The 26,044-nt window shown below is 36.8% G+C and overlaps 1 protein-coding gene across 9 annotated transcripts in view; it reads right to left on the reverse strand.

Moving 5' to 3' along the window:
• The window catches only part of SATB1 (SATB homeobox 1), a 101,601-nt gene that overhangs the window by 37,184 nt on the left and 38,373 nt on the right, over window positions 1-26,044 (reverse strand). For all 9 annotated transcript variants that reach the window (XM_081790133.1, XM_060638583.3, XM_060638580.3 and 6 more), the window contains 3 exons: window positions 15,399-15,510; window positions 12,645-13,099; window positions 4,770-4,982 (listed from right to left, as the gene is read on the reverse strand). In XM_081790133.1, the coding sequence (XP_081646259.1) occupies window positions 4,770-4,982; window positions 12,645-13,099; window positions 15,399-15,510 (780 nt within the window). The remainder of the gene's footprint in view (window positions 1-4,769; window positions 4,983-12,644; window positions 13,100-15,398; window positions 15,511-26,044) is intronic.

The following is a 26,044-nucleotide window of genomic DNA, read 5'->3' on the forward strand; positions in this document are numbered from 1 at the left end:
ATCTTTTCATACTACTTTTCTTTCTGTTCTTTTTAGGAACAGTATTAATTATTTTCCTAATCCGGACGTTATAAAGTCCTCTAGTTATTTTAAAAGATGACTGTTAATGGGAAGCATCTTATAAGCACGTAAGATCTTAAAATCATGCTGGCCACGTGATTCATAACAAAACTTTTACCAAATGTTAACTGAGCGCCCATGACTGAAGCCATGTTTCATTACATTATAGAAGACTTTGTTGTAAAGAGACGGAAGGGTGCAGCCACTATGTAAATTATACATTGCTAATAGGAACTTGGGACGTTTTCTAATGCCGTTATAAAATATCCCGTCTTTCTTCAGGAGAAACTAAAGAATTACATAAAGAGATGTAAAAATATAAGAAAAAATAATCATGTAATTCATGTATAAGTTATAACTTGGTAATTAGAGGCTTTCAAACAGTCCTTATGGAAACAGAAATTGCTAACTCTAAAAGCCACACATAATGAAACACACAAATAAAATCAAATAAGCACATACCTAAACAGAAATCATCAACTTAAAACTGATCTGTTCCATGGAACAGACAAGTCCCAGAAAATAATCACTAATTACTATTAATCAAAGTCCTCTTATAAACTCATTTGTTAAATTTGCTAACCATAATCAGAAAAGAAACTTTAAGACCAGGGAGCTTTGGAGGGTTTGGGTTCCCCCAGACATTTTCATACGAACAAAGTTTGGAAAGGGCTACTCTCTCCACCATTTCAGAAATGCCCAACTGTCTGACGTCTTCAAAAACAGAGCATTTGTCAAACATTTAACATATTGTATCAGGAGAATGTTCTCACATGTGTTCCTCTTCCTAATCTAAAAATAAAACTTCCCATCCTCTATGACAGACAGAAAAAGTCCCCACATTTCATTTTCCCCTTCCTAAAATGTTTGCGTTTTGAAGAGGTGGCCTGAGGTGTGGAGAAAGAGCAAGAGACTTAATAGGGGTCGTGAAAATTGACAAAGTCTTAACTTTGTTTTTTTTTTTTTTTCCTCTTTCTCCTACCAAAAGGTTGAAATGAGGATTCAATGAACTAACGTGCATGAGGGTGCTAGAGAACTATGAAACCATTATCGAGTACAAGGTATTCTTATTTCTCTAATTGGAAAACGTAAGTTATGAAAACAGGCTTTCAGCAAGTAGGTTGGGCCCAGAGCCAACTGCCGCTGACAGAGGACAGAGCCCATGGCTGAGCCCAACTGAGGCACAGAGGGACAGAGCCCAACTGAGGCACAAGGGACAGGTCTGCAGCAGGGGCATCTCACCTAGGCAGCAGCCAGCCAAGAGCTCTGGTGATATCTGAGGCTGGCCTAGATTTTCCCAGGGAAGTACTCCTTGGAATAAAACTTGGGGCTGGACTAAAACCAGGGAAGAGCCGTCTTAAAGATAATTTAGAATCCGAGTTACTCAATAGTTTAGGTCCTTAGTCTGGTATGACACTGGGAAGATATCTCAATCATCCTCTGTATGGGGGCACCATGGTGGCTTAGTCGGTTAAGTGTCCGACTTTGGCTTAGGTCATGATCTCACGGTTCATGGGTTTGAGCCCCGTGTCTGGCTCTGGGCTAATAGCTCAGAGCCTTGGAGCTTGCTTCAGATTCTGTATCTCCCTCTCTCTCTTCCCCTCCCCTACTTGCATGCTCTCTCTCTCTCTCTCTCTCTTAAAAATATAACATCAATCATCTTCTGTATGACCTCAACTCTACAGGGAAGGAGCTGGAAGAGAATCCAGCTCTCTCAGGCCTAAAGGTAGTCTGGTCTCCTGTGAGCCATAAGAGACCTCTGCCTTTGAAAAGCAGTACTTTAGAAAGAAATCAGGGTTCGGCTCCAAACCAAGCCAAAGACTTGTCTCAAAATATGTTTTGAATCTCTTCCTGTACAGTGAAATGAAATGTGATGATAGACTCCTCTTTGTCAAAAATATAAAATTAAAAAAGATAAAATTCTGCAGTTTGTTTCTGTATCTGTGGTTTTGTCCTTTTTTCCCCTTCCATTTTAATCACTTGTAATAAACATATTAAAACCTTAAGTATGGTGTATTGGTTCCATTTCAACTGTTGCAAAACTATACTAACTCCACTGCTGGAGAACACATTAAGTACTCATTTCACATTGATAATACTTTTAATACATTTAAGATTTCTTAAAATTTAATTCAGAAAGTCATTGTTAAAGGGTAAAAGGTGGACAAAGTGGTTATGAGCTCTATTAAAATAATATTAAGTAATGCAAAGGGATTCTTAGGCAAGTTAAGATACTTGAAGATGTATATTATAGCAGTGAACTAAAACTACACACATCTGATAATCATTTCGGAATTTGGTTAGAGGGCTAGTAATTCTGCATTAACAGAAACTGTTTTCCTTTGAAAGAGTTTCACTAAGAATCTGTGGTATCTACATACTTTACTACATGTTCATCGTTGGCTGGGTATCCCCGCTATGGCCTTGGTCTCAACCCCTTTTGAGAACAAACAAATAAAGCTAAGGGTGGCTCAACTAGTTAATCAATAATGCAGGCCAAAATAAATTATATTTTCTTCCCAACTTACCAGCAGACATAGTCTTTAGACGTATATATAAGAAAGCTACCCAAGAGTATCTTAATGGTATATGAAAAGAAATACCACTTAAGAATTAATGTAAATGTGGCTAAAGGAAAAACTTGATGAATAAGGATAGCAGAATCACATTAGAAAAAACAAAAGCATTAAAATCACAGAAATATTAGAAAACAAAACTGTCTTAAGGAACTACTAAGTCAAATATTTAGATTAAAAAAAAAAGAAAAAAGAAACAGCTTAATGCTGAAGTTCATACTGATCTTAAGTAAGCAATTCTTTTGTTAGTATTGCAGATTAAGTGATAAGTAAAATAACTCTTTGCCCAGAGGCCTTCTGTGACGATTATAGAAGCAAAGTTAACTAACGATGGTGCATTAACTCTAAACACCACAAACTAAGTGTTAAACCAAGTCCAAAGTACATTATTTTTGTTTAATCACTCTCTAAAAACCATATATATATATATACACACACACACATATACATATATATGTATGTATACACATATACACATAAAGAATTCTTCATTTTTTTTCTTAAAAAATATTTTAAGGAAGGCTTTACAGATCAAATTCAGTAACTGTATGTGTAGACAGGTAGATATGTATACATGCAGATAAATGTCATTATTCTCTACTAGAGGCCCATGACTTTCTTATTCACAATTACAGCAATGACTTCCTTACACTCTGTGCCTATAGACATCAAGACCGAATGATTTTTATTACATAAAATGGAGAAAACGAACTCTGGATGTTTCCACAAAAGATTCATTTCAGAACATTACAATGTACAGCTTAAGGACCTCAACAAGTGGCTGAATATTATGTCTATTCTTTACTGATGAAGTTATTATCTGTGGCAATTTCATTTTTAGTGTTGAATGAGCTTTTCTATATTTCCATACTTGGAAAGGTGGGAATTTTTTTTTTTACTATTGATGGAAAGAAATTAACATCAAAATACAATTTCATGATGACCTTGTATGAATATTTTATGTTCCATATTCAGTTTTTAAAAATTTTTTTTAATATTTGTTTATTCTTGAGAGAGAGACAGACAGAGACAGAGTGTGAGGGGGGAGGGTCAGAGAGAGAGGGAGACACAGAATCCGAAGCAGGCTCCAGGCTCTGAGCTGTCAGCACAGGGCCCGATGCAGGGCTCGAACTCACAAACTGTGAGATTGTGACCTGAGCTGAAGTCGGACGCTTAACCGACTGAGCCACCCAGGTGCCTCCCATATTCAGTTTTGATCCAGCTTTAGCTGACCTTATTTTTAAGAGTTGTACATGCTATAAATTAAATGTGTAAAAATATACTTGCCTATTGATTTGAAGTCTAATCCATTATCAAACTTTTATCTATGAGTTTGTACTGCAAATCAACTTCTTTAATTCTCATAATTACAAGGTTATCTTTAAAACTCTATTTAAAAAATATAAATATAGATACATGTACACAAAGTCAGGTCCCTATACAGGTCCCTACTTCCAACTGCATGGTGACTTTTGTCTTTTCTAAAAGTGCAAAAATTCAGAAAAACAGAAAATGTGCCCATTTCTGGGAATATGGATGGCGTTCCTTATCAGCACCATTTAAAGCTGCCTTCAAGGATTGTATTAAACTTAATTATGAAAGATTACGAACAAGATGATGTGTAATTGGTACCAGCTGCAGTTCGTATTGGAAAGCATAAATACAAATGGAATTATTTATTTATTTTTATTTATTCACTATTCAAACGGCAGTTCTAAAACTCAGAGGGATAAAATGGACTATTACTTTTTTTCGTATTGAGCTTAAAATATTTCTTTACTTAATAATAGTAGTAGAGACAAACATCCCATTTAAAGACTACTTTTCACCCCCAAAGAACCCCCAAAAGGAAGCAACAGAAAGCAATTTTCTTTCCTCTAATTAGTAGCTTATTGTTTTTATATCAGAATCACTGATTTGGGACCAAATTCTCCTCAAGCAACTCTATGAATTATTATTTTTAGAAAAATTGGTATCTATTCATCTATCTTTCCAATTTCTTGTTGAGATTCTTCCTGAGACATTAAAAAGAAGAGGAAAAAGAGGAGGAGGAGGAGGAGGAGGAGGAGGAGGAGGAGGAGGAGGAGGAGGAGGAAGAAGAAAAAGAAGGGCAAAGAGCACAGGAGACTTCACCTGGGGAGGGCGGCTGGGTGGTGTGCTTATCAGGGGGGCTGGACCCATAGCCGAGGCAGCATTCAAGCTCCTTTCCCTTTCATCCTGGTAAATTCGATCTCTTTCAGCTTCTGGTAACTGCAAGAAATTCTGCATAGCCCGAAGGTTTACCAGCAAAGACTGGGATGCAGTCTTGGGGTCCTCTTCCTTTCGGAGGATTTCTGAAAGCAAGCCCTGCAGGGAATGAAAGGCACAGGGTGAGCTTGCTCCTGAGCTCTGCCCAGCCAGCGGTGATCCTTCCCTCTCCTTCTCCACTCTGTTTAGAAAATGAACAGTCAGAAGCATCAATTCTACATAGAAATGTATTAGTTACATTTGAAGTGGTAAAGAGGAGAGAGCCTCAATTGTATTCTTAATTTTATTAAGCATCTGCTTTACGTGTAACACAAACTGAAGCTGCCTAATTGGTCTCCTTCCTTTGAGTAGCTTAACTTGCCATGAAATCTTTCACAGAGAGACGATCGAGCGAAGTTAAGAATAAATGAAATGCTCATAATACAACAGCATTGAACTGTATAGTTCTCAAGCTGCCTAGACAAAGGCAGTGGAAGGCTGACAGCCCGATACATAAAGATACAAGATACTACTAGAGAAGTAGAACTTTCAAAGAGAGTATCAGAAGATGAATTGTTAGAAAAAGAGTATTACTAAAGCATCATCTAAGATTTATGCTACGTTTTCACAGGCAGTACTTTAAGTCATCCCTTAATTTTCAATTAAGAGTCAATGACAAGTGATTCTTTGTATTTACCATTCAAGGAAAGTATACAGACTCTCTCGAAAAATTCTAAATACTATCATGCTCTGGGTAACAGGTTGAAATTCTGACCTTCAGAAAACATTGATTAAATCTGAAACACGTAGCCCCATATTTACATTGCAAAAATCCATCATAACATGCCCAGGAAAAGAACACTATCAAATTCTGTAGTTACTGAATTTCTTAAGGAATAGAAGTCTTTATTAGTAATAGAAGAAATTTACAAACCATTGTAAACTCCTTTAAGGTGTCCCTCTCCCTAAATACTAGAGCATGAATTGTCAACCAATTTTTTTTTTTAATTTTTAGGAGAAGCTTTTCAACAATGAATGAGTTTCCTCATTTTTGTTTAAAGAATTATATGAAATAGAATGATTACAAAAATTTTCTGCCCATTTGATAAGGACTGAGCAGCCTTTAACCTGTTCTATCTTGTGCATGAAATAATGCCTGGAATACCAGGACACGTTTGCCTTCAACGTTTAGCCAGAGTATCAGTTTATCACAGTACAGTTCGAAATAAAATGTTGCCAAGATCTCCATATAATCTGCAAATTTCACTTTCCAGCAGCCCTGCAGAAATGGTGAAAGACTACATTCGGGAAAGGGGAGGCAAAGTTTCATATCAAAACGAGTGAGCCCAAAGATGATAACATTTGGGTGTTTTCATGGCTTCCTACAAATGCAAACCTAATTTTGTTCCTAATTCTTCAGGGATAAGGTACCACATTGTCCAAATAGAACACTTGGATGCAGAGAGTATAAAACCATGGTCCACTTTAAAAATGATTTGAACAGGCTGCTATTAAAAAGAGCCTTTAATAGGCTCGGGGGCTTACTGTTAAATTTTAGTCTCTCACTTGGTCTGGAAAGGGGAACCAAACTTTGTTTTACCGTTAAGAAATGTGACTGAAGAATGAAGGGTGCATGTCCCTTCATTCATAATACTGACAAGTAATGCTGCAACTGTGTTTATACAGGAATAAAACATCCAGTCAATTTAACTAAAATTTAGTCAAACAGGCAGTCAATCATCCAGCTATTTAATTTGCACAAGGCCAACTAATTAGATTGACTGTTTTGGATGTGTCACACTGAAACCAAAAAATACAGGTCTCAAAAAATGCTTGAAAATAGGTGTAAAAAATAGTCCTGGGTCTCTACTTTTCCCCACCAAATGTTACGTATTAAAACAACGTGCCCGGCAAAGCGATATATGTGAACCACACAGAAATCAAGAGATAGAAAGGTACATTATAGACAAATACAGTGCTCTCACTTCCTTGAGCATAATAACCTAATATTCCTTTTTGTCATCCCAGCACAATGCCTATCACATGAGTGTTTAATAAACATTTACTAAGTGGATTAATTACATGTATTCAGACCACAAAAGGAAAAAATTGTAAATGAGTGATAGAAACTCAAGAACAAGACATGCTACTCATGGGCAAATTTTAGTGGCAATTACTAATTTAATCAAAGTAAGCCTTCAATGAAAAGTTACATGGTGCCACATAAGATGTTCATCTACACTAACTGTTCAATAATTTAAAAAAAACAGATTAGGTCAAAAGGATCCTACAGATATTTAGGATGTCACTGTATTTGGGAACCTTGAAATTAGACATTTATAAATCTCAAGTAACAAAATATTGTATCATCTCCATTAAAAATGTTTTCTGAGACAGCAGACAACTATAGTGAGAAAAGCAAACACATGAAAAAATACAGTAATATTCTCTATCAAGTCATGTTAACATGAAACTAAGTCAATCCTGCGTGCTTAAAGGAGAAGACAACACATCACTTGGGAGAGAATTTAAAATTTCCTCTTCCCATATTTTGATATTGGCATGACTTCCCAGTTGAGCATATGAAGTATTTTAGGGGCAGAGCATTTATTTCCACTTAATTATTCCACTGCAGCAAGCACAGTTTTTCTGCTTGCACTATGCTAAGGTCTAAAGCAATACTTTGAATCTTGGAACACTCAAAGAGCTCTAAAGCAGTGAGTGTAGACACTGTCAGGTGTTGTAGAAACCTTTGGATTTTTTTTTTTTTTTTTTTTTTTTGGCCCAGGCTTTCAATGAGGGGAGTGCCCCCTGGTGGAAATGCTTGAAAATATTGTTAGAAAATATTTTGATTAGAATGTGTTAATTACCAAAAAAAAAAAAAAAAAAAAAAAAAATCATGTCACTTGAGAATAATTCTGTATGCAAAATGACTTTAGAATCTGAATATGAGAATGCATGTTCTGGTCCCGTTCAAGTTGTTATGTGAGTGGTTGCATTTACAGACTCAAGATGTACATGGCCCCTGTTTCCCATATCCTGTAGTCAAAAATATAGTCCAGACTTAGATCAAGGTCGTTTGTAGTAATCCCCCACGGGGCAGAGTACGAGGGATCTATTACCAAAATTTTTTCTTCATGCTAAAAAAATAATATGTCAAGCTCTTCATGTACATTACCTGATATCTTAGAGACTATACTAAAACACCAGGACTAAAACATGTACTGTGGATCATAGGTGCTCAATGAACTTACTGAACAAAGTCAAACAAAATCATCAGTCATTCTTGCCTTCGAAAAGAACTTGAGAATTTGTATGTTATGTAGTAAGTTACCAACGACTAATGAATATTAATTTTATTATATTAAATGAGAAGCTGCTTTTCATTGGGACTTTACATCATCAAATAATGCACTATGTGCTCTGTACATAAAAACAGAAAATTATTCTGCATTGTCATTGCACAGGGGTTAAGAGAGAATTCCAATTTTTTTCACTTAGTGAACTTAGTGATGAATTCCTAAACCCTTTTTACATTCCAAAAAGAGTTTACTAGTTATTACAAGTAAAATTCATTAGTAATTGTAAAAGAAAGAAAAAACCTTCAATAAATATTATCAGTACTTCCAAAAGCTAATTATGAATTCTTTAAAACAGCAGATAAGCGAAAGAGACTGCCAATCTGAACAAAAGGCCTGTCTGGCCTCCCGTTTGTCTCCTCTTTGAACATAATCACTGATTCAAATAGATTTTATCAGCTTCATGGAACTTCAAAGCCCTCAGAAGGAAAACAGGATTTTATGAAACCTCCCTCCCTAAAAAGAAAATAAGTAGAATATTCTTCAAGACTACCTACCTCTGTTGTTTTGTGAATTTTTAATCACATGTCCAGGTGAAAGACTATTTTCAACTCCACCTACTACCTTGGACGCCTGCCAAGTAAGTTATAAGCAGACGCATTTATCTCTGTCGCTTGGGAGGCTAAACGAGAGCTGTCACGTTGGGGTAATAGCACCTTTTTACCTTTTATTCAATAGTGATATGGATAGTGGACTTTCCTTAAATTACACTGTGAAGAATTATAGGAACACAGTAGCAATTTCTGTTATACTTAAGCAGGCAAATTTCTCTCCACCACATAATTTACAGAACTCAAATTCAATAAAACATTACATGATGGTCCATTACTGTTATCAGTTTTGAATAATCCATCTTCATTCTTTATTTTACTGGAAAATAAAGTGTGCCAAAGGGGTGTGGGGAGAAAAAAGGAAAAAAAAAAGCCACAGAATGGGATCAGAGTTAGATTCTGGGTTTTATTTTTTTTTTAATTTTTTAAAGGCACTAACGAATAAATATATTTGCTCCTATCACAATCCCTAAATAGCAATAATATAGGGAAGTGAACTGAAAAGTATAAATCTAGAAGCTTCGACAATTATTTTTAGCCATAGGTTTCCACTAAAAAGACATCAAGTAGGTATAACTGAATGAATGACATATGCTAAAAGCTGGTACCTTTGGTAGCAATTAAAGCACATACGCCCATCAATTTAGAAGGGGAAAAAGTCCTTAGAACAAGTAATTATATAAATTTCACCATAAATTTTCAGAAAAGGTAAACTTTTTTTTTAATAGTCACGTGTGAAAGTCTTAAGAGAGGGGTTTTAGGAGACCCAATTAGGATGACGAGAAAATTCTCCAGTGAAGAGTTAAAACATGAAATCCAGGATTTTAAAGTTGCACAGAACTGTCAATGACTAAAATACTCTCAACTCATAACAGCATTATCTATTATGTTAATGTTTTAAAATACTCTTTATAGGGTACCAAATTCTTTATTCGATCATATCATATAACTTTGCCTTTGCATGTACATATTTTACGTTAATTTTTTAAAACTCGGAGTTGGAATTGCACATTGTAGTAAGTGCACGCAAATGTGTGATGTGCGATTTAACTCTGCAGAGCTCCTTGCCTATACATATGCATTAGCATGTGTATTTTCGTACGCCACACTCACACCATACACTCTCACTCTGCACCTGCTTTTATTGAAATGCATACACTTCGAAATAAACACACTACATGCATTCATATGAATGTATAATCATTAAAATAAATGCAGCTGTGTGTGTGTGCGTGCGCGCGTGTGTGGTTTTTAAGTATGACCACCAAAAACACACGCATGCTTGCATGTTCAAAAGCTCGTTCCCAAAAAGTGAACACTTAAATATACATAGAAAATTACTCTTATTGAAGTAAAACAGCTTCAAATATGGCCAATATCCACTTCGACTCAGGCGTACCAATGACCAATATACAGGTTTAAAACCAAATCTCTCTATCACCCGGGGCTCCAAATAATTTTTTATGGTAGTAACTTTTTCTAAATTAGCTATTATTACTAAAGAGAGCTTGGTACTGAGGCTGTCACTGTTTTCATTCCCCTACCAACCTCAGAAAAATTAAGTCACTGTTTTTGGTGTTTTAACCACAGAGATAACTATCTTTTTAAAGAGATTACTATGGTATAAAGAGAGAATTCTGCCTTCTTTCCAGCAACAAATCCTAGAGATATCCATGGAATTAGTCAATGTGGGAACCAAAGGCAGGACAAATGGTCAACCCTTCAGAGTAACGGCGTGACATCATAACCCAAGAGAAGAAAAACCGTACAGATGGATAGTGACTTCACACATCCCTCAGCTAAACTCTCTTGTCACTTTTCACCATGTAAAATACTTTCCTTAGTGCTTTAAGACCTTGTCATTCTTCACCATATAAAATACATTCTTATTTCATTTCCTTATTTCTTAAAGCAGATTCCTTAGTGCTTTAAGAAATAACAATTTGCTCAGTTTTTAAAACACTTCTTAGCAAATCTGTATTTCATTTGCGTTTATGTCAATGTTGTCTTTGTGGGCTTTCAATTAAATTGACAAACATTTTACTGATCATTTATGAAGAGACCTATTTTTTGCCCAGTACTGAGAAATACTAGCAGTTACTGCTATTTACAGAAATAAAGAATGCTGACAGAAACAGGATAACTAGAAGTTTGACTTTTGATTCATTCACTCATTTAATTTTTTAAAAAATAACTTCCCAACTGATATAAATGTCATGAAATTTACCAGCCACTAATTAACATTTTTAAGTTGTAAAAATATAAAATTAGTTAAATTCATACTAACCTGAGAAATTACCCTCTGCAAGTACCCTTTAAAAAAGACAAATGATACACACACACACACACACACACACCAAAAAAACCCAAAAAACAAACAAACAAAAAAAAAACAGATAAAGAAAATGAAAACAAACACTGAGTTAAAGGCTTTGTCAGGCCTCCTAACTTTCAATCCAGTTAAGGCAAGCCAAAAATAAGTCACTGCTGGGATTCTCCTAGGTATGGAAACTCTGCCAGCAAGTAATTAATACTAGATTATTTTTATACCAGAATCTTATTCTTATAATCACGTAATAAACAAAATAACTTAAATATGAAAGGAAAGTATGAGTCAGTCCAAAAAAAAACCTGACAAAAGAAAAGAACCCTGGTAAAACAACGAAGTTGAAAGGACGTAATGTCCTCATTTCTAATCAAAGTTACATGTTCTTTTGTCTTTTTTTAGTGTGCCTGGGCCAAAAATAAACACCATATATACCATAGTAATTTCCAAAAAAAGAAATTTTTAAAAAACCCTCTCATTTACAATTTAATAGAATTGGTTTAGGACTTTTCGTCTTAGGCCTTCTCATATCATACATCACTCTTTCTCCAGGTCCCTCTAAACATCCTCTGTGCTGATAATATCCTCACAGGTATTTGCCCAGGAGGACAAAGGTGTGAACACAGGGGTATGTGCAGGTCTCAGTGAAAAGACAGCAAACTAAGGCCTTCGGGCCAAACCTCCCAGGGGGCCTGTTTTATAGGCAGTTTTACTGAAACACCACCATACCCGCATCCATTCACCTATTGTCCCTGGCTGTGACCATGCTACCCACACCCTGACAGGGCCCTGATGGCCCTCAAAGCCTGAAATATTTGCTTTCTGGACAATTACAGAAAGGTTTGCTGATCTCTGATCTAAAGAATGAAGTTTGAAGGAATACTAACAATAATGTAAAGAGGGAAGAGGACAAAGCTAAGAAACATTTTATGTTAATAAGCCACACACACACACACACACACACACACACACACACACACACCCCATATATTTTTCCCCCAAATGGCTGTTCAAATTAAATGGCAGAAATTGCTATGGAGTCTCACAATATGTTTTGTTTTGTTTTTTTCCAGAAAGTTGTAGAGGAACTTAAACAGGGCATGTTTATATACTCATGCTTGATATGGGGATAACAGGGGGAAGATAGTAGGCTAGAAGCCTGGAGTCTTACCAATGGCCTTGACCAAGTCATGAAACTTTTCTCAACCTGCTACTACTAACAGTCTATGACCTCGTTAGGTAAAAACATAGGTAATGCCAGTTTGAAATATATTCAATATTGAATTTATTCTTTCAAAGCCCCTGAGTCAAGATCAATCTGTACGTAGCTCTTGGTAGAGGAGGTTTATGATAGGGAAAGGAGTGATAAGACTTAGGCATCATCAAGAACAGACAATATGATCACACAACAAGAAGGATTGAAAAGAGTAAGCGTAGAGTAAAAAAATAAGAGCATAGAGCAAAAGAATAAGCATTAGCAAAAATTGGGACCAAAGAAAGAAGAGAGAAAAAGAGAGAGAACCATTCCGAAAAGAACAAAACTGACCTGAGTTCTGTTAAAAGCCACACGTGCAAATACTGCCTGGGAGATTCCTGCTCGTTTCAGTTCATCACGTACCCACTGGTAGATTTCGGAAGACACCTCTGTGTTGGTTGAAACCTGTTGCTCCAAAGGCTTATTCATAGATCTACTGACAGGGGGAGGGTGGTTCAAGTATTGTTGGTTTAAGGACTGCTGGGCTAAAAGTCTATTCACTGCATACTGCTGGTTCAGCAGCTGAGCCATCACCAGCTGCTGGTTGACCAATTGAGGACTGATGGGCGTTGACACAAGCCCAGGGTGCAGGTTCGGTAGAGGGGTCCGGACAGAGGGCTGGTTGCCATGGGAGAGCTGCGCGGGGGACGGAGGCTGCTCAGCTGTGTTCCCTGGGACAGGCTGCTGGCCAAAGTTGACGTGATTGGCACCTTGCTGGGATAGTTCAGAAAGACTATCCATTTCGACTAAAGTAGACAAAAGTAAAGCCATGTTAAGCCAACAGTAATGGGTATTGACAAGCATTTCTGATCATTTCTTAAATAGAGACAGTAGGCACAGGGCACGCTGAAAATCCAATTGAACTAAAGAAAATGTTAAGATGGAACCCAATGGCTATGGATTCACTTTCCTCTTCTGCACAATTCCACAAACGTTGAAAGGGGGACAATACGATACTTCAGATCTAATTTTATAATGTGGTTTAGACTTAAGGCATAAAATCAATTATTTTCAAATTCCAGGTGACTAGTTTTGGGGTCAAGCTATTTTTCACTCTCACTTATTACCCCCAAGAAGGCTTATACAGAATTTTTTTTTTCTAAAACAGCTTCTAGAAGAACACCATGTGCTTAAGAGCAACTAGAAAGAGTTGGGCTAAGAAAATATATGCACTAAAGAAAAAAGAAATATCCAGGTATTTTCTCATGATAGATATTGACTGTTATTACTCGAAGCAAAAGTTTTGAAAGGAAAAAGAGGACAAAAATGTTATCTGCATTCAATTTTTACCTAGCCATGGATTGTAAAGAAGTAATCAATATAATAAAGTGAGCATAGTAAGTAATAATAACTGAGTGCATACTGAACACTGTGTTGAGTATCCTATATGGTTTGTTTCGTTTAATCCTAACTATCACCGGTGGCAAGTATATCCACCGGAGAATGAAGCGACTGGTTTACTGTACTGCAAGCCAGTATACCCAGTTTTGCTAAGAGCCAAATGTTTCTTGAAGAAGCTATGGCTACCAGCAATCTTTCAAGAAGGGTCAGAGAATCATCCTGGTGCAACAGTGATACTGTCACGATTTTGCAATTTATTACCACCTATCAGGATGAATGCTTCTCCCTTGGCTAGGTCCCTAATGCGGACTGGCCGAGAGTCAGCTGTCAGTGTGTCCAATGCTTTGCTGTAGCAAGGAAGAGACCGGTTTGATGCTCTTGACTGGAAAGGCTGAGCACGGCTGTTATATGTAAATAGGTGAGTCTTTTCCAAATAGCACACCATACCTCCCATGTATAGACTCTGGCTTGATTTCCATCGTCATTTCTCTTTTTATTAAATATTCAGGCCTTATATTTAGAGGAACTTATCATATTGCTATAATCACTGATATATGCAAAATATAACTAAGAATTGGGAAAGAAACCTTCCATTTCTACCAGTGATATCAGCCCAAGTGGGCCATTCACAGGGAATAGTAATTCAAGCAATTATTCCAAAAATGATGCATTGTCTTCATTACAGCTCTAAGCTATAAAAGGCAAAGAATCTGTTTTGGTAGATGGATGGCTTTGCTTCAAATATTAAAAGCTAAAACACACTCAAAATTCAGGTTCTCTTGTTTCTTAAAATCTTTAGGAAAAGTCATTATTGTTGTTGTTATTAAACGAACACGATGGAAGGAAAGAGACACAGGTTTAAAACAGGACGTAATGCTATGCATATTAAACATCCTGTTCCTATATTATTTTAAAATGCATTATTTGGAAGGTACAAGTATGTGAAAGAAAACATTAATAGAAATTAAAACATGAACCTTAATCACAGTGTTTGCTTTGGCAACATTAGCAAACTCAAAAGGGAGAAAACATCAGCGTCTAAATGCTCAGGTACAGCACACAACTTGTATGGGTCGTCTCACACTGCCGACAATTTCTAATGCATTTCCTGCTCAACACATATTGACCTGGAGTTGCACGCTAAGATGGGCTGCTACACTGGAATTAAAAGTTGAGAAATGGTACAATGATGCGTCTGCTATCAGGGTGGTAAAGCTCAACGAAGTGCCCATCTAGAAGGGCTGGGGATCAGAGCTACAAAATTCACTTGATCTCAACTGTGGAAACTATAAATACAATTTAATTTCCTTAAAAATTGGGTGTAAAAATAGGCGCTTTCTCCCCCTCTCAAACAAAAACAAAACACATAAAAGCATGATTTATCTCTGAGCGAAATCACAGCTAATATTAGTTATTCAAGGCCTGGTTAGGTCTTCACTGAGATGTTAAGAAATGACAGCTTCCCTCCTCCCGCCTCGATTTCCTGCATGTCTGACAACCAAGTCAGTTTGGCTGATTTAAACACAAACATTTATTGAATTTAATTATCTCATTATACTCATACCCACTCCCCACCCTCAAAGAAACATTCTAAATTGATCTCTAATTGGGCAATCACAAGACCTGGCTTTAGATGTGACTTTGATAAACCCCCAAATGACACATAATGGTATGTAGTCACCACTGCAACAGTTTTTTGCTTACCCATCATATCTTTTGTCTTCTTGAAATGTTTGTACCACCTTCCAAATTCTTGACATTTTGCTGCTGAGACATTTGCATAGTAAGTGCTGTTCACAATGGAAGAAATCATACTCTGCATGAAGAGGGGGGAAAACATTTGTAATACATATCGGCACAAGATGGAACACAAAAATCATTTCAATTGTGTAAATGGCATTTTTTTAAATCAACTGAGTACCAATACGTTTTTGTTTCACGCTTTGGCCTAAAGCCTCAACTTCTTAAAATTCATTAAGTAGCACATCGAACGCTTATTTAAGTAGAAAGCAACAGCCCCCTGAGACCAGTATAAAGCTATCAAACCAACGGACTTTGCTCTGGTACTCGTGGAACCTCCATCAATGCCATCTATTCTTAGGCTGACAAACTTTCACTCATCTCAATAAATCCCAATACGTGAAGATGACTTTATGACTGCAATTCGTAAGTAAACACTACTTTGAGGTTAAGTGACTACACATCGTTGCTGCTCAAAGTGTGGCCCAGGGACCAGCAATATTAGCATCACCTGGAAGTCTATTAGAAATGCATAATCTTGGGCCCTACCCCAGACACAGCCAATCATCACTTGCAGTTTACCAAGATCCCCCAGGAATTTGAGTGTGCATAAAGTTTGGGAAATACTACTTGTACTTTCTACTATTATTTGGGTTTTAGCTGGAGGTGCATTAACTACGCTAACGTTCTTCAGAGGTGAACTGACCACATTGAGGGAAAAAAATACACTATTCACAGGGCCCCTCTATTTAGAGAAAGAAACATTCTACAATCTCATCGCTAGCTTCATCTACAGTAAAGCTGGATTTTGAATTCCAAACTAACCGTAAGATTTTAAAAGATACACATTTCATGCCTACTAAATTTCTCAAGGATACCACAAAAAAGAAAAGGACCTATTTTGTCACTTGTCTTCACTCTGCTTTTCACAAAAACCCTGAAGACGGAATCAATGGTCTAACATGATAAAAATAAAGAGAGGAATGACCATGATTTTGAAGTTTTTGGTGTTTTTTTTTTTAACTCATCTCCAAGAAACAAACGTGTTTTCTTCCCAGCAAATTTCGGTTATGGTAATTTCAGTACCTTAATTTGTTGTTCTTTTTAACCCTAATGCCCTTATTACCTAGTAGCAGCTCAATTAATTTCCAGCTGCATTTTAGGAATAATTAGACTTGTACCACCAATCCTTCCTCCACTCCTATGTGTAGAAACATGAGAACTTACATTTCAGACTTCAGTTGGTCTATGGTGAAAGAGTTTACAGAAGGCAGCATTGTTTGGGAGGCAGGCAACAACCAGAAAAGCCAGTTTGGGGACAAAAGTATTTTTATATCATTATCTTCTTTAAGCTACTTCTAATTTAAAGTTTTTTTGGTGACTCTTGATTCTCCTGACATCCATACAGTGTTAATTTTGTAACATGCACAAGTTCCTGCAATATCTAACTCTTGGGGCTCTTTAAAGAACCTCCAATGAAAAATAAGCCAGAGTTGTATTATTTGTGTAAAACACGGCTATCTTTCGTAAGAGGCACCGTGATAGCTTTTTTTTTTTTTTTTGGACACTTTCTACTTTATAGTCATTTTTACATTTTATTTCTCTAAAAAGACATTCTTAATGTGCTCGTGATTCTCTGCCATTAATCCAGTAGCTTGCAATTTTACTAAGAGCCTCCCTCAGTCCAGAGTACAAAAAGATACTTAGCAAGGTTGCCAAAACCAGAGCCAGAAGATTACCTGATCCAGTTAACAATCCGTCAGCTTCAATCACACTTACTCTATTGTAATAATGGATCAATAAAGTCAGACACTAATAAAACTATTCAGATCGCTGATGGATAATGGTGATTCTGCAAATGGATGACAGTTGATGCTCTTCAACTTTGGTCCAATTTTTAAAAAATTATTACTCTTGTTCCTAGACATTCTGGCAGTTTCTTAAATGTCAATGTAATAGTACATACAAGTTGTAGACGTAGTTTATGCCTTAGTTTTCAGAAACGTATGGGAATATCTCAATTTCGCTGAGGTTTCTGACGCTCAGTCTATTTCAGTTTGCCGACAGTTCTATACATGAAATTTGTTCTTTGCCGCACACCTACTATGTGTCTAGCTGGTACTAGAGACACAAAGGCAGATAAGACACAGCCTCTGCCTAGAAGTTTACCATCTGTTAGGAAGACAGATACATAAACAGATTACTTCAATTTAATGTGATTTAGCAGACCAACAGTGGAAAGTATATGGGGGGACAAAAGGAAGAATACACGGTACGTGGTAAGACAACCCATCTGAAATATTTTTATAAAATTAGAGCCCATATGTAATAGTGCTATGTAGTTCATTATTATCCATATGTGGAAAATAATATCCATATGTGCATGATCATCAAAGCTTCTTCCTGCCCTTGTTTAACCCCATTCGATAGGCTCTGTCCTTAAGTGACTTTCTGGATGTTTTCTACTCTGTCAAGTGATGTGTGCTTAAAAAACTCTGATTAATGTAAATATTAGCCTAAGCAAGATGTAAATGAAAAGGCTAATCCACAGGTTATGACACATGTCAAAGCCACTTTTTAAATTCTTTCTGTGCTTTCAGGGGGCTGGGGAATATTCCATAATTCAGGTAACTTGAGGTGACCTCTATTTTTATTAGAACAATATGTAGTAAATTGTACAACTAAATTGCTCAAGTACCACTGCGTCAGGACTTTTTTTTTCCATGTGGTAAAATCCCTATTGGGAGACTTAGCTGTGGCATCAGACTAGACCATGAATTTTGAGGGCAAGAAAGAGATTTCAGAATCTTGTGGGTCACATGGCATTTGAAAGATCATATTTAGGGGCACCTGGGTGGCTGTCAGTTGGGCTTCTGACCTCAGCTCAGGTCATGATCTCACAGTTTGTGAATTTGAACCCTGCATCGGGCTCTGTGCTGACAGCTCAGAGCCTGGAACCTGCTTCAGATTCTGTGTCTCCCTCTCTCTCTCTGCCCCTTCCCTGCTCGCGTTCTGTCTCTCTCTCTCTCAAAAGTAAGTAAACATTAAAAAAAAAGAAAGAAAGATTATATTCAGTACTGGTTCTTAAATTTAGAAAATCATAAAGAAACACCAATTATTTGGAGAACACATATAACAAAGCCAAGGTTGGTACTATCTGCCTAGGGGATGGGGATATGCAGGGGGTAGGCAGATCAAGATCCACATTTTGAAAGAAAGAGGCTTGGGATTCTTATGTTGATAAAAAAAAAAAAAAAAAAAAAAGCCTTTGGTTTAAAAAGATTATACTAAGTTGTACTTTACGCAGCTCTGGGGCTCTATATTATTGTCCAGCCCCAAATGTCTGGCATATACTAAATACACACTAAATATTCATTTGATGAAAGAGAATAGCTAAATCTGCATTCAAGTCCAAAATGTGTCGCACAGAGGCAGTGTGACCTTGGTCACATTAACTGACCACTCATTCTATCATAATCCCCCTTACTAGATGGGAATCACAGCAACACTCACTTCACAGGCTTGTTCTGAGAATCCATTCATTCAGGCATTTTTTTCCCATTCATTCAGCATGTTATCTACTGAACTCCTACTAGGTGCCAAGCACTAGGCAAGTTCCTAGAAAAATAATGACCCGAAGAGACATACTATCCACACTTACACAGACAATAAATAAGATAAATATGGTTCTCTTAGCACAGAGCCGGGAACAGACCAAGTATGGACTTCAAGATACGTTAATTACTATGACAACCCTCTGCCTCCTCCTCACTGGCTTTTATTATATGATCACATTTCAGATCAGTCCAAAGACTATGCTTTAAATAACAGAAGAGCATCAGATAAAATTTTCAAATGTTGTTATTTTATGTCAAATTTTCTTCCGAAGAACAGAGTAGACTAATTAAATTTATTAACTCGGGTCACGGGATAACAAGAGAACACACCCCGGGAAAAAAAGTATTTCTACCATTTGTTTCAATATTCCAATCTGGCAGTATCTTTGTGAAGCTGGCCTGTACCCAGTAGCAGGTATCAGGAAGACATCTACTGCTTCTCTGACTTGGATTTTCGAGCTGTGCCCTCTCTCCTCTCTATCTAACAGCAGCTCATTCTTCAGGACAGTTCAGGCACCCTTGCTTCTGCAAAGCCTTTCCTGACTTGGTATAGATCCAGCACATGGCACCTTCCCAGCACTCTTCCTGCTGCTGTCAGTCTTGGGGTTGCATGTCTGAAAGGCCTGGACTCACCACAGGGCTGGGCATATATTAGCTGATCAATCAAAGGATCAAAGATCACTGAATTAGCCGTTACTGGAGGCTACCAGAAACAAATTTTTTTTTTTTTTGCTCCTAAGGGTCAAAGGTAATGGCAGCTTGTCCCATGAATCTTTTCAGATGCATCATTTTTAGCTGTCATGATAGGACTCATAGTTTAAAGAAACTTTGTTCATTAATTTGCAAGAGATCCCTTCCCAGGTTTTTCAAAATACATCCACACAGATGTCTCGGAAGTCGCAGTGCTTGGTGGTTATGTTATTCCAGTTCTCTCTCTCGGTGTCTATTTATACAAGCTCTCCAAAGCACTTTGAAAAAGGCACAAGTTGTATCGCAAGTTTTCCTACTCAGCGGCCGGTCTGTGTAGACCACTGATGGTCAGGGAATAAAACAATCAAGAGGACCAAACTCAGGCAGCTCAAATCTCAAGTTCAAATGCTACACAGTACACCAGCCAAGGACTAGGCCACAGCTTCCAGTGTTGGGAAACGCAATTTGAAAGTTGGCAGAAATTGGCTGTGGGTCTCATAACCCCAGTGTGACACAATATTCTCATCCTAGGAGCCAAGTTGTAAGCTTTTCTAAGATCCATAAAGCACATGTCTGCTCCCTATGAAGAGCTTCGGTTCTTTCTGAGAGTCTGCTGAAGTTCCGATCTGAAAGAATGCCATCTTCACAGAAACCCCAGTACTCTAGAATGATACCATCTGCCACAGGCTGAGCTTCCTTTTCAGCCAAATACATTATTTATAACCTTTCTAATTGTGAAAAGGTAAGGGTGGAATTTTTCTAAAGCCTGACTTAGATATAGTTAGAACATTCTAAACCTTTGCTCTCAAATACTGCAGGTCTCCAAATTTGAAAAACAAAAACAACAACAAAAAAAATCCCATAAGGAATTGCTTGAGGTCAAATCATTTTTCAACATATTATATATTCTTTCAACCCCCCCGCTAGAATATAACATACGCTGTAGGTATATATTTAGAACACATTTAGAAACTGAAAGAAGATGTTTTTATTTTTCTACTTGGTCATCCTGGTAGCCAATAAAGAGGTTTAGGGAGAGGTGAGGCCTTCTGGAGAGAAAAAAAAAAAAAAAAAAAAAAAAAAAAGGTTTATCAACTGGGGAAAGGCAGTGATCTGATTACCCTTAAAATTGCTTTGTTGTGCCTTTAACAACAACAAAAAAACCCACCCCAAAACAATGCTAATCAGGTTATTCAATCATTTAAACCAAAACTGTTCATGCTTTTCTGCCAAATCAACCAACCACAGCAAAATCTGTTATCTCTGATTGCTCAGCTTCCAGTCAAAAAACAGTTAACCCCCACTATACCAAAAGTTTTCCAAAATACCCTCCAAGCTCCGAATACTCGTGAAGAATAAAGAGAAAGCCACGTCATCTTTAAAGGGTAATTGAAGTGCTGTACCATATTTGCATATTACGATATACTCTAATAAACTAAACAGCCTGTCCCGGAAGCCAGAAGCTCCCTAGCATTTCATCTGATCTCCATACTGACTTTTTGTGCACTATTTTTTTTTTTTTTTTTTTTTTTTAAACAGGACTGTGATATCATGATCAAAACTTACTAAAGACTTGCTGATGGTTTTACTGCGGTGGGAGGAGGTAGCAGGAGCATCTACAAAATGGTGGTTCACCCATGTTTAAAGCTTTCAGGCTCCATCAGCAGAGAGGGCAAAGGCTACAACATCTTATTTACACAATTATCTAAATACGATTAAACAGCTGATGGACAAATATTAAACTGGAAAATGTATAGTCATTTCAGCTTAATGTAATCCTCTTTCTGTAAACACCCAGGATGATTTTTTTCAACCAGAACAGTCCTGACATCTCATAAGCCTAAGGGTGAATAGCAAGAGATTGTTTTTGATAGTTATAAATATTCAAAAGACATGCAGACCATCTGCTTTCATAATACAGGTAAAGCAAGACTGAAATGGTGACTGCTGTATAAAAATGATTCTTTTAACAAAGTCTTCCTCTCCTCGAAAACTATAAAGACAGATGTCAAAAACTGTTTACACAGAGCAATCAGGAGCGTGCAAAATGTAATATTCCTTTTACACACAGTGCTTGCTAAAGAGATTTTTTTTTCTTTTTCTTCCCATCTGTGTGTTGCAACACATTTCTACAAGTTAAAAACATTTTTTTCAAACAGAGATCTCATGAATACCCAAAAACATGCTATCTGGTTTCTGAATGCTAATTAATTTCAACTAAGGAATCTGAATATCTTTTTCTGTAGGAAGGAATGTATGTTTTGAATTGGAACACTCTAGAGACAGCAAGGGAAATAATCTCACCCCGGTTTAATTCTATAAGGCGATTTTCATGGTTCTACCTTGTCTGTAATATATATCTGCTATGTCCATGTTTTAAATGAAAGCACATTACTGCTAATGTCTTTGGCATAAAGTCTAAAATAATTGTTTTCTGAAATAAATGCCCGCGCATGTGAAATGTATATACAGAAACCTTTAACTTCTCAGTCGATGCAGAGTGATGCATAAAACCCTATAGTTAATTTTCAGGACTGGAACACTAATCTTGACAGTAACCTTTTTATGTATTGTATTAATGGCACAGAGGCATTAAGCACCTTTTTATAATTTTCAATAAAATGAGCATTTACTGAACAATCTGTCAAACTGCTGGCTCCCTATTCTTTTACATTTTTATTTTTTGAGAAGTGTAACTTCATACACTCTGACGCCCCTCCTCTTTCTCTGTGTCCTGTCTGCCTGTGGCCTGAATTTCACAGCAGTTTTTCATATGCATGTGAAAAACCCAAAGGTCAAACTTCAATTTTGGATCAAATGGAATCAACTCCATGTTCAAACACAATTTTAATGGAGATTCTCAGCAAATGGAATTTTCTTTTAATCCCAAAGGATATCAAATACTACAAACAAGCTCTAAAAGGCATCATATGAGATGGTGACATGGAACGAATTTGTTGAAAATTAACAGGTAGTCCCCCATCTGGTATTTGGGGGTGGGAAGGAAGGGAAATGGGCTTGAATTTATGAGAAGCAAATGGCAGGATTTCTAAGTGTAATACTCTGTTTGTGCATGTTAGCTTATGTTCCCCAAATCTTTCCCTCTGGATCCTCTATTGCTTTCTAAGCCATTCTCTTGGGAGATACAACTGGGGCATATTCGGAATCTCAATTTGTTGAGAGGAGACTAATCACTTATAAATTTTACTTAAACTCCAGTTGTCATAGTTATGGCTCTTGCCATCGTGATCAATTCCAGTGCCTGAAAACGGCATTTTCACAGAAAGTAACCCTTGTGTCATGCTAAAAATGGAATCTCAGTACCAACTTCCAATACAAAAGGAAGCACAAAGAGAACACATCTAAATCTTTTTGAATTTTCTGGCGTTTCCTAAAGATGAAAACGTGACCATTCCAAAGCACAGAAATCTTATTTAATTATTTAAATACCCAATTCATAATTTTTAAAGAAAATGTTGGCTCACAGTTCACATGGTTTTTCCACATAAAGTAATTTTACCTAAGGCCCGGATAATACCTTCGACCAGATTCTCTACTCTGTTGTTTTGTAGAAGTACCTATTCTAGAAATGTTTACCATCCTGAAACCTTCTTATTCAAACTAATTGAATATATTAGTAAAGGGCTTAAATTAGAAAATATTTGTTAAAGGTGTATTATGACTAAGGGTACGTAATATTTCAAATTAATTGCACAGCGGCTTACTTCGTTCATCTGCAACATGAAGGGGATTGAATTAGATAATCTCCAGGGTCCCTTCTAATGGCTTTCAGAGTCTATGAAATCTACATGTATTCCCAAACAGAGGTCCTGTAGGGTCTTCTTCAATGACTTAAGAAGATTTACCTGTAATACACATCAGCCATTCACAGGCATTCACTGCAAATGTCCCAACTACAGTGTTATTTTTAGGAAGGTTAAAGTCCCCTGGTTTCTTATTTATAATGTGATTATTAAAAATACACCCATCATTATAAATTAAACATTATCCTACTCCAAAAAGAATTTTCACAAGCTTTTCATTAGATTAATCTAAATCCAATGACTTATTTTACAGCAAAAATTGTTTCCTAAGATTCTAAATTTTAAGCAGTCTGCACCAACTTGGCAATTTGAGGAATGCTTGCTTTTCTTTCTCTGATGGTCCTTGCATAGTTAAATCTCTCATCCGCTATGGAGATTACAATTTCTAGTATCTGTACTTAGACACAGCACAAGAAAAAGTAACAAATTTGTGTTAAATGCCAGGGGTCCTAAATAAAGCATTCTGAAAAACTTTAAGCCACGGAGTAAAAGGACTGAAGGAGTTAGAATCCATTTTTTCAAAAGTAAACACAGTTGACCCTTGAACAACATAGGTTTGAACTGCATGGGTCCACTTATATGCAGACTTTTTTACAGTACAGTAATGCATTTTCTCTTCTTCATGATTTTCTTAACATTTTCTTTCCTCTAGCTTATTTTATTGTAAGAATACAGTAAATAATACGTGTAACATACAAATATGTGTTAATCAACTTATATGTTATCTGTAGGGCTTCTGGTCAACAGTAGGCTGTTAGTAGTTAAGTTTTTAAGAAGTCAAAAGTTATATGTGGATTTTTGACTATGCAGGGGGTCAGTGTCCCCAACCCTGTGTTGTTCAAAGGTCAACTGTACTAGAATTAGGCTCTGTAACTCTTTACAGATTTTATGTTCCTTCTCTGCATTCTTTCTTCATATGAACACTATTAAGATTTTTAAGCCAGACTGCCTACAACTTGGGGAGAAAAGACAGCCCAGAATTTAGCTTTCTATGGAATGACAAAACTCTCTTTGGGAATCTCATGAAACCTGTGGAAGGTCTCTCCACATACACTCCCAAAAGTAACTTATAATTTCTGGGTCTGCACAAATCCTCATAAGCCTATCACAGAGTTGATGGATCCCCTCATATCTGATCCAAGATTTCACAGGAGACTAAGAGCTAAATCATGTCCTTGATTTCTGTGTTTTTAAGTTACTGTTAGTTGTTAACCAAGACTTTCTATGTCTACTCAATAAAGATAAACCAATGTCACCTCTGGAATAGGTCACAGAGGAAAATCAAATTAATCTGGCTCGTCTTTATCAATATTATGAAAACGCTTCCCAGCTTTGGAAACTGCCATATTCTGGTAATCACCTCTTTAGGAGTTATAGTGAAACAGTAAAAATGTTGCACAGGTTGGACATCAAGAGATAATGTGCCCCGTCCATCACTGGAGGTATGTGCTCCAGGCTGAGCTGGTGCTCATGCAGAAGGGTGGACAAGCCGGGTCCCTGGGGCCCATTCTGGAATGGCTGAACAGTTATCTACACTTGCAGCTCTCCCTAAATTCAGGTGATTCTGGGCCTTTATACAGTGGACTTTTACACATTATGTGTTTATAGCCCTATACAGAGTCTCCAATGCCAAATGTGGACTTTAGAACATCAATTGAGGAATGGACATTGTGAGCCCATATGGGGTGGTACTGACTGTTAGCATTTCTATGTTGGCAGCATCAGCATCTTTGAATATAAATCAATGGACTCTGCTATCGAAATTTTCCTTCTTTACATTATTTTTAAACACGAGAAATGGACAAATGGAACTAACAGTAAAAAAGCATGGATCTCAAATATAACACAATTGACCCAAAATGAGAAGTATGAGCCATGCTGAAATATATGTTTGATAGGGAAGAAAAATTTCAGACATGCATATAAATATATCGTTAAAAGGCTGTGCTTAACAGTGACATATAATTAGATCTTTTGCAGCATATTTTGCATCTCTGGGTCCCTTGTATCTCCAAGGCCACTGTTCTGCTTACAAACATGTAAATTTGTACATATATTCAAGAACATTATAACATAAGCAAAAATACAAGACAGCTTGGAGTATCAGTAGATTTCCTTACAGAAAAATTCAGAATTTGCTCTCAGTTAGATAAACTAAAAATTCAGAAGTGTAATAGGAGAAATATTTTGTACAGTAGGATATTATAGATCAGAGTATCTATAAACTACTACTAATAAAACTACTGACATAGTTTATTGGTTCATGAAATTAACACGGCAAAAAGCCTATGAGGCATCAGCTTCATAAATATTCCTGAGATCCTACTGTGTGCCAGGATTTACAACTGTGATGATGAATCAAACTTAGTCCCTTTGTGACAGTTAATCACAAGGTAAGGCGAGCCTAGTTAGTCTGCACATAATCTCAGAACAGCACGGAAAGTACTACGATGGGTGCGCAAAGGCAGGATGGAGCCCT

This window comes from Panthera onca, chromosome C2, assembly GCF_046562875.1.
Source record: "Panthera onca isolate mPanOnc1 chromosome C2, mPanOnc1 haplotype 2, whole genome shotgun sequence".
Lineage (NCBI taxonomy): Eukaryota > Metazoa > Chordata > Mammalia > Carnivora > Felidae > Panthera > Panthera onca.